Consider the following 14,490-nt stretch of genomic DNA (forward strand, 5'->3'; position numbering starts at 1 on the left):
TCCAAAATCCTACAAGGGGTCTATGTCTTATCTTAATCATTGTGTCTCTCTCCCACCTTATGTCCTTCCCCTTCCCCTGTTCTCGAATCTCTCTGCCTCTGGTATCCAGCCTGGGTCTGACCTGGAGAGACATGCAGCATCTGACTGTGCTCACCTCTAAAAGGAATCAGCTTCACGACGAGGTTCATCAATGGCGGAGGAATGGGGTTGGCCTGGAGTTTAACCATCTCTTTGGTTACGGGGTCCTTGATGCGGGCGCCATGGTGAAAATGGCTAAAGACTGGAAAACCGTGCCTGAGAGATTCCACTGTGTGGGAGGCTCCGTGCAGGACCCTGAGTAAGTGCATATGGAAAACATCCCAGAGAGGGGGCCATGGCCTGGGCAACAATATCAGATTCCCTCTCTGTCGGCTTGTTATGCACTGGATTTGAGTCAGGGACAACCATCTTCCAAGCAGAGCTGGAGAGTTGCACAACTCCAGACGGCTCCATGTACATAAAAAACAATTAGAGGACTCGTTACCCCTGCTTTTAGTTGTGATCCTTTACTATTTCAATGGCTTGCACCATTATTTTTGAGTGTACAAGTCAACCAGTGTAACCAGGTCCAGATCAGTAAACAGACCATATCATGGCCAATATCCCAGAAGCACTCTTGTGCCCCCTTCCATCATCATCTCCCCAAGAGTAACCACTATCCTTCTAACTCCATAGATTATTTTGCCTGTTTTATACTTAATACAAATGGAATCAGACACTACCTTCTCCTATATTCTTAGCTCAGAATGCTTTAGCCATGTTTAGTGTGTACTGGCAGTTCATTTATTCTTGTTGTTAAATAATGTTCTGTTGTGTGACTATAGCACAATTTATTTATTTGTTCTACTTGTGAAGCAACATAAGGACTTGATGCTGAGTGAGATTGGATAGTGATTTGGAGGGATTGGAGTGAGGAGTTCCCTATACAGAAACTACCATGCTGGTGACCTGCATTTACTTCTGTTTTAACTTCCCATCACAGCAAGAGGATTGGACAATGAGCACCCCTTTTTATTTAATTTCTCTCCTCGTTGATTCATCAGTAAGAGAGAAATAGCAATTCTTATCATTAGTATTTTCAATTGAGCTATTCTTTACATACAATGAAATGCACAGAGCTTAAATGTTTTCTTTGAGTTTTCATGTATACATCTGGGTAACCACCACCTGATCAAGTGATGGAACATTCCATTACTCCAGAAAGATTCCTCATGCCCCCTTCTAGTTAATCCCCACATCCCATAAAGAACCACTGTTTTCATTCCTGCTCCTATAGATTAGCTTTACCACTTCTTGGACTTTAACTAGAATCACCAATATGGGTGTGTCCAGTTTCTCTGACTCAAAATTATGTTTATGAGATCCATCCAAGTTCTTGTGTGTAGTAGTAGCTCATTCACTCTCATTGTTGTATGGTTTTCCATTCTAAGAATACACCTGTGCTTATGTTATTTAAATAATGATAAAATCCATCTCTCTAACCCCCCATCCCAGCCTCATCTCTGTTGGTCATTTGAGCTTAGCCAGAGTCTTACTCTCATGGTGCATCCTCCCTCTCCATTTGCCCTTAGTCCTGGATCCTCTGTAATCAGGTACACAGATCTAGATTCCAATCTTGATTTCACCGAACTGGACAATACTTTTGACCTCCCTGACCTCTCTTTTAGTAATTCTCAACCTTTGTGCCCCTTTGGCAGTGCAGGTGAAGTCTGTGGACCCCATCTCAGTAGACAGTTTTTAGATGCACTAGATAAAATACATAGGACTACGAAGGAAGCCAATGACACTAAAAAGCAGGTATAAAAATTTGTTGAAAAACAAATTTGTGATGAAGTAATATATGTCCTTTCTCTTATAAACACATTACATAAAAAGCTCCTAGTATCTAGCCTAATGGCCATGATCATTTCAGAGCAGAGATGTTAACCAAAATATTCCTTCGGGATACTGTCAGTAATTGTAATGGGATGTGAACATTTCTGGGCTCTTGGATGACAAACTCTGAGGAAGTGCTGATACTGCTCTGGCATGTGGCCTGCATTCCGAATTAAAGGAGAAGCTGTTTCCCTCATAAGTTAGTGAAAATTAATATGTAGGGGGGTCTCTTCCATCTAAACTCTTCGGCCAATTCAGTTCTCTTCTTATGTCCCCAAAGCAAAAGCCTCTTCTCTTTCCTCATCAGTAAAATGGAGCTAATAACTTTTTCGTTCCTAGGCTGCTGGGAGACCTTAATAAGACAGCAAACATAAAGCTGGCATGTAGTAGGCAGTCAACAAATGTAACTTTGTCATTCCCTCTCCATGTTTGTAGATACTCCTGGTTCATGCCTGTGGGAAACTGAAAGATACTAATCTCCTGGAATTTTGAATACCGTTATTCCTTGATCCCTACATGAATTCCAAGTTTTGTGTCCTTGGGACCTACACTCTCCTCCCAGTATCTCCACCAGTGTTGGGCCAGCAACCTCACTGTTTGCTCGCCAGGCTTCCAGAAAGTGGCACCAAGTGGATGTCGCAGAGTGACATGCATTTTCTGTGAGTCAGCCCATGATCTCATAAGCAGAGCGCCCATCAGCATTAGGTGGAAAAGTAAAGCTCAGAGCAAGGCCTTTCTCTAATAACTTTTAAAAAACAGTGCTACATAAGCCCCACTTAATGTGCCATAAAAAACAGCTGCTCTGTCGCATTCCTGTCAGTCTTCCCCAGGCTGCCATGTACCTACATCATTTCTGTTTATCCTTGTCCCCCTCTGCCTGGTAAGACAGGCTTTACCCCAGCCCAGACGAGCTGGTTGACTTGGCCAAGGTCACAGAGGCTGTAAGCGTGAAAGAAGGAATTAGCTTTTATTGGGCACCTCCTCTGCGCCGTGCGCTTTACATCTGTCCAAGCTTCCTAGCCAGCCAGACTCGTTGAAGGTGTGCCTTACCTCACATAGGCAGGGTATGAATATTGGGCAGGATGAATAGCAACATGGCCCCATGTTGTGTCTCAGGGACAAGTGCCTCCTAGGTGGCTGGTGTGAAGCCTTTTACATAAACAGTGTATCTCATCCTTGTAAGTCCAGGAGGTATGTACGATAATTGTCACTCTTAACAGAGGAGGAAGCTGAGATACAGAAAGCACCAGAAATTGCTCACAATTACAAAGGTCAGACCAGGGCTTCAAACAAAATCCATCTGAATGACATTGGCCCTTTAGGGAGCTCCCATTGTGCCCTTAGGCCCTATATTAGGTGCTGCATCAAACAGCCTTGCTGTCAGCTGGGCAGTGTCATTACAGGCAAGAAGAGGCTCAGAGAGGCTAAGGCATACCAAAGAACAGCTAGCTATTCAGCAGGCAAATGGGGATTTGAACCCAGGCACTCTGATGCCAGCACTCCACTGCTTGAGGGGCCTCTCAGTGTATTTCAGTGATCTCCTATTAGAAGAGGTGAGGCTCAGCGCATACAAGAAGAATCTGGGGGCTTCCTTCAGTAAGACCTTCCCTGGGCACTCTGAAAGACCCAGCTGGTCGGTGGGCCCGCTCTCCAAACTCCATAACTGCTGTCCTGGAGACCCTGTCACTGCCAGAGTCCACAAACAGGGTGATCGAACAGAGACAAGACTGGGAACCACTGTCCAAATGTGCAAGGGAATGATAAATCCAAAATAAACATTCAATGGATAATTGACAGCTGTACTGCCTGTGCTAGAATTCAAAACAATTCTTTGCATGATTTGGAAGGACGGGAGACCTGGTAGCACAGGGGAGACGTTCTCTATCTGAGTGTCCACTACCATAGCTTGTGGCTAGGGAGTGCTAGAAATGTGGCTCATCTGACCGAACTTTAGTTTATTTAAGTTCCAGTAGCCACTTGTGGCCGGTGGCTGCCATCTTGGACAGCCCAGCTGTGATGCCCGTCTGATAGTTACACCATCACAGGAAGGATACTCAATAATGCAAACAGAACAGAAAGTATAAATTGAATAACAACTCCCTGAAAGGGCATCTAGAAGTTAAGCCTGAAGGAGAGCTGGGCCAGCCCATTTCAGTCTGTGCCTTCCCCAGTACCCCTTTGTGCTCGCACCCCTACACAGATAGCAGCCCCAGGGGCTCTGTGAGGTGGCCCTGGGACAAGGCAGGCACAGTTGTGTCACCTACCAGGAGCTGCTCTCGGACAGTCACCAGGCTACACTCTTCTCCCACAGCAGGTCAGCTGGCTATTCTCATCTCCAGGTTAGAAAACAGGAGACTCAGGGAAATGAAGGAAATTGTTCTGGTTCCCAGAACCAGCCCCGCCAACATCTGCCAAACCCTGGGCCTGGAACCTCCTTCCCTTGTTACAAAGAGGGAAAGATTTACAGAAAGGGACTTGGCAAGAGGGGAAGATTTATGGTGTTTGCTCCTCTACAGAAGCTCAGGCAGCAGCAGGTAGGGCCAACCCATCACTCACAGGCCTGCCACAGAAGCATCAGCCACAGTTAGCCACACACCAGCTCCATCCATAATTAACAGAAAGGTGGTAACAGTTGTAGTGTTCAGGGGAACAATCGGCTTAGTCAAGGGAAATGTTGATGACAGACCTTATCTTCTGAAGCCGCTCTACACAAGGATGGACGCTTCATGATCCTCAAGCTCTGTGCATTTGGGAGGTGGGGGCAGGGAGGAGAGCGAAACCAAGAACATAGGCTGTGAAGAAAGACCGTTTCTCTCTCAGTTTCTGAGTACACGTAACATCCTGTCATAATCCCCATAAATGTTGAATCTGGAGCCAAGAAGTCCATCATGTTATAGTCAGGGCATGTGAGGCCCAGCAGCTCACAACTAGCCAGGAACTTTAGCCAATATCAGCAGCCTGACTTTCAATGAAAGGAACAGGGAAGCTATTTCAGCAGTGGCCAGAATTGGGCCCCCCATGGCGACAAGACTCTGGTCTATCTGGTTCACTGGTGCAATCCCCAGAGCCTATATCAGCACCCAGCACCCAGTAGTCACAGGGTAGGTATTTTCTGAATGCGGGAATGTTTGGCCAGCAGCACCTAGGTACAAGGAAGATGGCCAAGGGGTGGCAGTAGGACCAGCTGACCAGCCAGGAGGCTTGTGGACGGAGGCCAACCTTGTTGGAAGGACTCTGTGTCCCCTGTGCCTCCTGTGCACCCTCAAGTGCCCCACCCCTGAATTTGTTCTCAGAAACAAGCCAATGAGCTCTAGGGCAGGTGTGCTTATTGCAGAATTCAGGGGCTGGTACAGGCTACCATTAGGGCAGCACCCAGGCCACTGTGCAGAGAAGGCCCTTGTCACCACGAATCACACTCCCAAGTGGCCAGGTTAGAGGCATCAACAACCACTTGCTGTGACATGCAGGGTGAGTGCCAACTATCAGGGTTATGGGTTTCCTCGGCATAATCTTCCCAGAGAAGCAGTCAATTTGAAAAGCAATTTTCTAAAGCAACTTTATCAGCAGAGTCAGTGAAGGGTGCTCAACTAAAATAAGAAGGAAAAATACAACTGGCCCTGAGTGTCTGCACAGAACCAACCATGTGCAGTGAGCAGAGCAAAGCCAGGCCTGTTCACCAGCCAGGGGCGGCCACATGACCCTCGAGGGCTGAAGCACAGCATGAGGTGTTCAGCACAGACTGTCCCCATCCTCATCCTCTCCTGCACCCAAGAGAGCTGTTCACTCAGCGCCATTGAGGCGGTGGCAAACTGAATTTTAAGTGAATTTGGAAGTAGATGGTAAAGTCTGATGGGAATGCCAGATGCAGCACCGTAGGGCGTTGAGGGTGTGCCTGGCGTCCAACCAGTTGTGTGACCATGGACAGGCCACTGCCAAGCTGCGGATTGTCCTGCATGAGTTAGTACCCACCTGCCACTATTACCTGGGAAAGGGAAAACATCGCAATCCCCACCTCTTGAGTGTTCTTCTATGACTGCCACAGAGTAGACTTCTTCAACCCTCAAGAAAGGGTGGCCATTATGAACACTACTGTTATCATTCTAATAAGATGACTGTAGCATCATAAATTATTTTTATCATACAGTTGAGGACTCAAAACAACACAGGTAGCATTCCAGAGGGCCCCCCTGGGAAGCAGTGCTGATTTCTAGGCATGAGGCAATTGACCACTTTTTTTGCAACAATATGCAGTAAAGATATAAGCCATCCTCGGGTCCCCAAGTTTGTCTTTTATGAGACTTGAACATGAGGCTTCCATACATATTCTCTCAAAGTTCAGAGAGTAGCTCAGACCTCTTGATGGATACCTCATTTTTGAAGCAAGTGAGTTCCAGAATATGGATCCAAGCAGAGTCACTTTGGTTCCACAAACAACCATCTCCTATTTCAACCTTTTTCAGAGAGTAAGTGCACGTGTGCATGCACTCCAGGGGGTGCTGGCCCAAGGGGGCAGAGGGTGAGGGAAAGAGAGAATCTCAAGCAGGTTCCACACCCAGTGCAGAGCCAGACATGGGGCTCAATCTCACAACCTTGAGATCATGACCTGAGGTGAAATCAAAAGTTGGACACTTAAGTGACTAAGCCAACAGGTGCCTCCTATTTCAGCCTTATAAATTGCCTTTTTCTGAGTACATCAGGAATTGCTTTTCCTTTAAAATAAGGGTGGATTGGATTCCTTTTCTTCTTCTAAACACAAAATATGGACACTGTAGGAAAATCAGAAAATACAAGTGAGCAAAAAAAAAAAAAAAAAAAAAAAAAAGGAAGTAATAAGAAACACCTGGCAGATACTGTTCCTCCATTCTCCTAACGCCATGGTGCGGAGAAGCCTACCTCAGGAGAGGAGGAGTGACATTCTTTCTCTTCCAAGACTCATCTGGAATTCACCCAAGGCTTTGCGTTTCATTTTAAAGTGACTTAACGTTCCAGGAAGAATCCACTGCTCTCTCTCAGGGGCCTACCCCCCATGCATTCTAAGGGCAGTTCACATGGCAGGGCAGCGATGGCAAGTTCTGCAAATGGGCTGTACCTCCATGGCACTAAACAAGCAGGACTCCCCAGGGGCGCTTGGGATGGCCTCCAACCCCTGCACACACCCCAACCTCAAGGCTGGTGGGGAAGTTGTGGGTGTGTTTGTGCCCACTCTAGTCTGTCTTCTGCTTTCCAGGTAAGGACAAAATGCCAGTCGTTTCTCAGCCTCCTCTATCCCTGCCTCTAGCGCTCTCACAGATATACTCCCGTGTCCCTGAGGCTGAGCAACGGGCAGCCTGTGTTCTAGTTTCCTCTTCTGAGGGGGTGGCTGAGAGTCATTAGTTGAAACTCAAAGCAGCTGTGGAGGGAATCTGGATGAAAGACTGTATCTACGGAAGCCCCCATAGCCATGGTGTGCATGAAGGTTGTCTTAGGTTTGGTCCCAAATGGATTCTCTCCTATCATGAGATCATCTCAGCCCTGGAATCACTTCCTATATGAAGGACGTCATTGTTCATTTTTGGGAACCCCATTGCATGTGAGCTGTGGATCTGATTCCCAGCTACTGTGGCCATCCTGTCTCTGGTTCTCAGCCAATTGAAGAAATATTTCCTGTTTTCCCCCAGGGAGGCAAGGTCACTTGTCTGCCAGAGTTTCCACGAATTGACTTGTAAATGGACTGTCACTTGGTGAATTCCATGCATAAGTGGCCTGGGTGCAAATGGGGACAGAAAAATGAAATTTTTTTAGAACCCAGCTTGTGTTTTGAATCTTGGTGATAATAGGGACAATTGCATTTGACAAATTATTAGTGATGCTTTGTAATATCTAGAATAACTATTACTCAGGGTAACAGCTTTTAGTTGTTGACTTGTGAATTTGCTTCTTGAGTTTTTCAAGGTTGCCTGGCCTGAACGATAGGAAAGGGGATCAAACTCAACACAGGACTCAGAGCCAGAGTTTCTTTCTGCTGTGGGCTCTGCCATCATCCTCTGTTCTCTCCAACTGTGCTTCTTGGAGAGAGTTCCAGAGTCCCTGAGCTCTGAAAGGAAAGCCTCTGGACCTGCCTGTTTGTCTGTGTAAAATCTCAGTAGTAGAATATGGCATTTCACTGCTACCTGAGGTCTGAACATTCTAGAAGCCTCCAGCAAGGTGGCCAGAAAACCTGCATAACAGGATCCACAGTTTTCCCAGCTGCTTTTCCTAGAGCCTGTGAGCCATGACAAAAATGGAATGTGCTTACAATAGAAGACCAAGAAATTTTCTAATTGTGGTGGTGCTTTCCGGTTCAAATTGAACATATGCCAATAATTTATATCTGTGCTATCCAATATAGAAGCAACTAGCCACAGATGGCTATTTAATAGGATTAAATACATTTAAATTAATTATTAAAATTAAATTTAATTAACAACTCAGTTCCCCACACTCATCATGTTTCAAATGCTCAATAGCCACACATTGCTAGTGACTACTGTATTGGACAATACAGATACAGAACATTTCTGTCATTGGAGTGTTGTGCCCAAGATTGTGAATCTGAGAAACCACCAAGGAACCGACACGGATTGCAAACACACAAGGGTTTATTTACAAGGCTCGATCTTGGGTCCAAGTATACCCGACACAGCGGAGCAGGGACTTGGACCCCAAGGTGGGTTTCATCTTAGTTTTAGGGGCTGGTCTAGGGGACCGCCAGAAGAGGTGGAGCAATTCCTCAAGTTCCGTTTACATTTTGATATGGGGCCTTCAAGGGCATTGAGCTCTGTTCTAATATGGGGCTTCATGCCACTGGCTTGGGCTCTGTTATCATTCTAATAGGGGCTTCCTGCCCTTGGCTTGGGCTCTGTTTTTATTCTAATATGGAGCTTTCTAGGACGTTAAGCTGTAAGCTGTTGTTGTTTTGTTGGGGTTTTTTTGTTTTTTTTTTTTCTGTAACTGAAGTAAGATAAAGTTCAGCTCTTATTCACAGGGGCCTGGGATGGCTGTACTTGTGCTAACGCTGAAGTGGAATGGCCTTAATTTTCTCGGCCTCCACATTGCTAGTGACTACTGTATTGGACAGTACAGATACAGAACATTTCTATCATTGGAGAAAGTTCTATTGGCCAGCTCTGATCTAGACATCTGTAGATATATGATATATATGAATGTGTGTATATATTTCATATTCACAGTACCTCTTCAGTGTAGAAAGTCATATCTTTATCATACAGGTAAGGAAAATGAGCCCAGAGAGCTCAAATGCTTTGCCCATAACTGGACCACATAGCTTTCTACCTATGGGCTGGAGCCCAAATGATTGTTGGTCATGTATCAGCTCCCCTGTTACGTTTCTGACCCTGTTGTGAGTAAATAGCATCCTTTTTGAGAAATCTAGGTAGCAACCTGCCATTCTCTGACTTCCAAAGCTGGTCTAATACTTGTTCTCCACCAAACTAATGATTTCCACAGAGCATGGTACCCCACCTCCACCACTAGATGTCCATGGCCAGTGGGTATCTCATGCATCATTCAGCATCAGCATCTATGTAGAGTGCACATAATAGTAGCACTCCATGAAACCCTTAAAGCACATATTTTGAAAGGTCCTTGAGAGAGTATTGACTTTTATCATTGAGTTACAGGGTAAGCTTCAGCAAGCCCACCCAGGTTTATGGCTTTGGCTCCAAGGGTCATGCAGAACCAATGCTTGCCTCTGAGCTGGATGTGTGATCATCTTTTTGTAGATGGGCTCTACAAGATGTGTGTTTTAAAATATCTATCATTTTATGCTCCAAAATACAACGCCTTGTCAAGGGAGAATATTCACATAGGGAAAAACCCAGGGAAGGGTTGCTAGTACCATGATCCTGGCACTATGTTCCATGTTTTCATAGGTGGTCTGATTTGGTGTCACAAAATCCATCCGTGATGACAGTGAGATTTCAAAGTATCTAAATAATTTGCCCAAGCTCTCCTGACCAGTAAGCAGAGAAGAGAATTCTAACCCAAATAGGTTTATTCCCAAAGTCTGGAGTCTTTTCATTACACTTACACTGTGCAGTCCTCTAATATAGCTTATTATGTTTCCTATGCAAAAACCTCTGAGCGTCTTGCCTTCAAAAGAGGCCACATCCAGGAAGGATATTGGTTGTGTGGAAAGTCAGCTGAGGAGTGCTTAGGCTGACCCTCCCTGGGGCTTCAGCTCTGTGACCAAAGTCTTTCAAATTCCTGTGATCTTTCAAGGGATGCTCCTTCACTAGGATTAACTCCATTCCCAACTTTTTCTTGACAGTAATAACAATCACCATAGCAATAACTTCTATTTATCAAGATACTTAGCACTTTATTTATTTTTTTAAAAGATTTTATTTATCCATTCATGAGAGACACAGAAAGAGAGAGAGAGGCAGAGACACAGGCAGAGGGAGAGGGAAAAGCAGGCCCCACACAGGGAGCCCAACGCAGGACGCAATCCCAGGACCCCCGGATCACACCCCAGGCCGAAGGCAGGCACTAAAACCGCGGAGCCACCCAGGGATCCCTGATACTTAGCACTTTAAAAGACAGGCATTGTTCCAAAAGTAGACCCAGAGGTGAGACATAGGTGTTGACAGTTTTTTTGAGAGATGATCTCAGGAAACACCAGCAAGGACTGGAGATGTAAGACAAGAGAGAAAGAGCCAGTCAGGAGTGCTTTGATGAGCATGTTGCCACCGGGGACGACACGTTCAATCCCACTGGGGACATTGAGTTGCCCCACTAAGGAACAGGGAAGCCAGGGTATATTAATCTATGGCTTTCTATTCAAATGATCTGTAGGAGGCTGTCCCTGAAGAGTTAAATCCCTGACACTTTGTGGCTACCCATCAGCTGAAGTAGGCTCCCATGGTTGGGGGGTGAGAGAGGGGTGGGAGCTCCAGGAGAGCAGCTGTGTGATGCTGACATCTGAGGTGGGAAGTAGTCAGAATACATGAGAGCCACAGCTGCAGGTGAACTCAGAAGGGGCTCAGAAGAAGTGAGAAGGGCGTGAGCAGCATGCCCTACATTTCCCTTCCACACAGAAGGTATAGGCAAGGGGCATAGGTAGGATGCTCAGGCTCATCCCGCTGGCCTGTCTGATTAGCTCCAAGGCCCCTGTTTTCTTCCTGAAGCTGCCTTTCAAACCCTAAGTATAAGTGTGCCCATCATCCCTTAATGTATGTCTCTCCTCATCACTTTGCCCTCAGGAAAATACCATCCACTGGCAAGTTGGTGCTGACCCTCACCACCGATGCGTGTGAGGGGAAAGAAAATTTCGTCCGCTACCTTGAGCACGTCCAAGCTGTCATCACAGTCAATGCAACGAGGAGAGGAGACCTGAACATCAACATGACTTCCCCGATGGGCACCAAGTCCATTTTGCTAAGTCGGCGTCCCAGGGATGACGACTCCAAGGTGGGCTTTGACAAGTGGCCTTTCATGACCACCCACACTTGGGGGGAAGACGCCCGAGGAACCTGGACGCTGGAGCTGGGGTTTGTGGGGAGCGCACCACAGAAAGGCGTGCTGAAGGAGTGGACACTGATGCTGCATGGCACGCAGAGCGCCCCTTACATCGACCAGGTTGTGAGGGATTACCAGTCCAAGCTCGCCATGTCCAAGAAGGAGGAGCTGGAGGAGGAGCTGGACGAAGCCGTGGAGAGAAGCCTGAAGAGCATCCTGCGCAAGAACTAGCACCACAGCCCGGCCTCCACTGACTCCCTCCCTCCCCCATCTCTGCCTCTCTGTCCTCCGTCCACACTCTGTCAGGAATCTAGCAATCACTGTCACCTGCACATAAGCGATTCCAACTTCTTGATCTGAAGCTTTGCTCACTGTCAATGATTCTTTTCATCCCAATGGACGCAATCTTTTTAATTCTATGCCCCAAATACAGTGTTCCCACCAACACCCATGTCCTATTTGTGACTCCAAGTTCTTTATTTGTGCCATTCATATAGGTGATAGCCAGCAACCAAACTGGGACAGCTTTCTCCTCCATTGTTTTCATATCTTAGAAGAGAATGCATTTAAAAAGCCACAGGCAGTGACTCCAAGAACGTTTATTTATGGTCTCAACAGAGGACCTGTTACATAAAAGAGAAAAGTAATAACAGAAGGTGAGCTCTGAATCTCTAAAGCACAACAGATGCTGTAAATCCTGGGGCGGGGGGGTGGGGGATGTTTTGAACTTTGCAAGATTTTTCAGTGACATAGATGAAGGTGGTATGATGCAAAAAGATGCCATCTCTGACGGCCCTAATTACTGGCTGGGGAGGAGAGTCAAAATGCACGAGCATTGGAAATCATACCACCAACACCAACAGCATAACTTGTCCTACTCAGCCAGTGTGATACATATAAAACCTAAGTAGCTTGGCTGTCCTTTTCACCAGCTGCTGCTCTGTTACGGTAAAATCTGCTAGAGAAGCCCAAATTACTCAGTTTGTATAGAATTCATCCCAGCCTCAATTTTCTGGGGTTCCTCACATAGCTATCCAAAAGAAAAGGCGAGGCAAGTCTGGCATCACGTCTATTAAAGAATAGCTTAGTAGCTTAGAACACTGGAACATTCCTTTTCCTAAATCACTTTGGAGCTTCTTAATCCAATGAGAAGCAAGATGAGTATTTTGGGCGCACATATACTTGGGCTTTAATCTCCAAAACATACAGTTGTGATTCTTCAGTGTGTTGGGGCAATGGCCTCTGTTCTGGAAGAGGTGTGGGAAGGGTGAAGGAGGCATGTTTGAAGATGTGGATCTCCATTTGCATGGGGCCTCTTCCGCCAAAGGGGGCTGATGCTGACCCATCCCCCCAGCAACATGAGGCCTGGAGGAAGCAAGAGAAGACCTCTGTAGGGAAAGCACACAGTTACTATCTTGACAGCTAAGCAATCCATGAAGATGTGTAACAGGCAACCCAAAGGTGACACACTCCTCTCCCTGTCAACCCCAAAAACACAGGACCATTTCATTACCAAATAGAAATGCTTTCTATTTGACCCATCATCATTTCGTTTTCCTCCCCAAGGATTGGCCCCTTTATTTGTTTGATTTGATTCCCGAGAACTGATCAACCACTTCTGGCTGCATCTCTCCCTTCCCATGGGAGCATGTAGCTAAGCTCAGAGTTCCTTTCCTTAAAGCCAGCAACACAAGGGCACTAGGTTCCATTCCTTGAAGGTGGCAACTTTAAGAGAAAACTCTGGAAAACCCATTTTCTTTCTTTTCTTCCCCTCCCATATTGGCATGAATTTCTGTCTTCTCTAACACCGTATGACCTTCTCTATATAATGCTTTAAAATGTAATAATATTTATGATTTTTAAAAGAAGTTTATTACCTGTTGCGAAGGTCTTTTTAAACCAGTTTAAAGAAAAAATTAATGGAAACCATCAAAAATTCATTTCATATTAACAGTCTGAAAATAAACCAAAGGACATTATGTGTGCATATGTGTATAAGTGCACACAGAAATATATATACATATGTAGACTATATACATGTGTGTATGTGTGTATATATATATACATATATATATACACTTGTATAAATGTATATACACACATATACCTAAAATGTGTGTATGTGTACGTATTGAAGAAACAGACACCATATTCATCTCTAAAAGAATATTCAGAGAATATCAAGATGACTCTGGCTGAAGAAAAAGGCCGGTGGAAATTCAGGTGAAAATGTTCATTGATTCCCGTTGCATCACCTCTGTAATTTTGCAGCTTTCTGTATAAACATTAAATGTCTTATATAGCAGCAAAAATATAAAATAGTTGTCCATATTTTCACAGCTGTGGTATAATTTATGAAATTAGAGAGTAACTTATCAGCTTCTTAACAGAAATGCAAGTTTTGATATGAGTATACAGTATATAAAAAATATATATAGTGCTATATAAAAATATTTGGTCTCTATTTCATTTTTTGCACTAGTATTAACACAAAAATATGTCTGGCTAGTGAGGTTTTTATGATATCCCTGATCCTAATGCAAGAGACGGTTATTTATAATCATTTATTTTAAAAAATAAAAATAAGTGAATAATGATTAATCAAGTTAACATTGTTACTCTCTGTGACAAAATTTTATAAGTCAATTTAAAAGGACATGTAAATTAGGAGACTCGACAATAAAATATTACCTTCCAGAAATTATGTGGGATGTGATGTGTATTACATAAAAACACTTCATCCATTCTAGGATCAGATAATAAAAAGTTGCCAAAGAGAGATCTAAAAAGCCTGCTTTCATAAATATGCCTGAGAAATTTATAATTAGCAAATTACAAATTATGATCTATACCAGCAATTTTCAAACTCAAGTTATATGCCATTAACAAGTTGTAGGAAAAAATTTAGGGAATCAAGTTCAACATTTTGGAATAGAATAAAACAGAATATAATTGAAATGAAACTGGAATAGAACAGAGTAGATCATGCATATTAGTAAGTGTTGTTTCTTGAAATATTTGTTTTGTGTGTTTGTGTGTGGAGAAAGAGAGAGTGTGCATGTGTATGTATTGGCTCAC

The 14,490-nt window shown here is 44.6% G+C and overlaps 1 protein-coding gene across 1 annotated transcript in view; it reads left to right on the top strand.

The window, feature by feature from the left end:
* Nucleotides 1-14,113, top strand: part of PCSK2 (proprotein convertase subtilisin/kexin type 2) — a 249,775-nt gene extending 235,662 nt beyond the window's left edge. Inside the window, exons 11-12 of the mRNA XM_041732130.1 lie at nt 110-337; nt 11,157-14,113. Of these exons, the coding sequence (XP_041588064.1) occupies nt 110-337; nt 11,157-11,643 (715 nt within the window). The 3' untranslated portion in view covers nt 11,644-14,113. The remainder of the gene's footprint in view (nt 1-109; nt 338-11,156) is intronic.
* Nucleotides 14,114-14,490: the final 377 nt, after the last annotated feature.

The sequence above is a fragment of the Vulpes lagopus genome, chromosome 18, assembly GCF_018345385.1.
Source record: "Vulpes lagopus strain Blue_001 chromosome 18, ASM1834538v1, whole genome shotgun sequence".
Taxonomy (NCBI): domain Eukaryota; kingdom Metazoa; phylum Chordata; class Mammalia; order Carnivora; family Canidae; genus Vulpes; species Vulpes lagopus.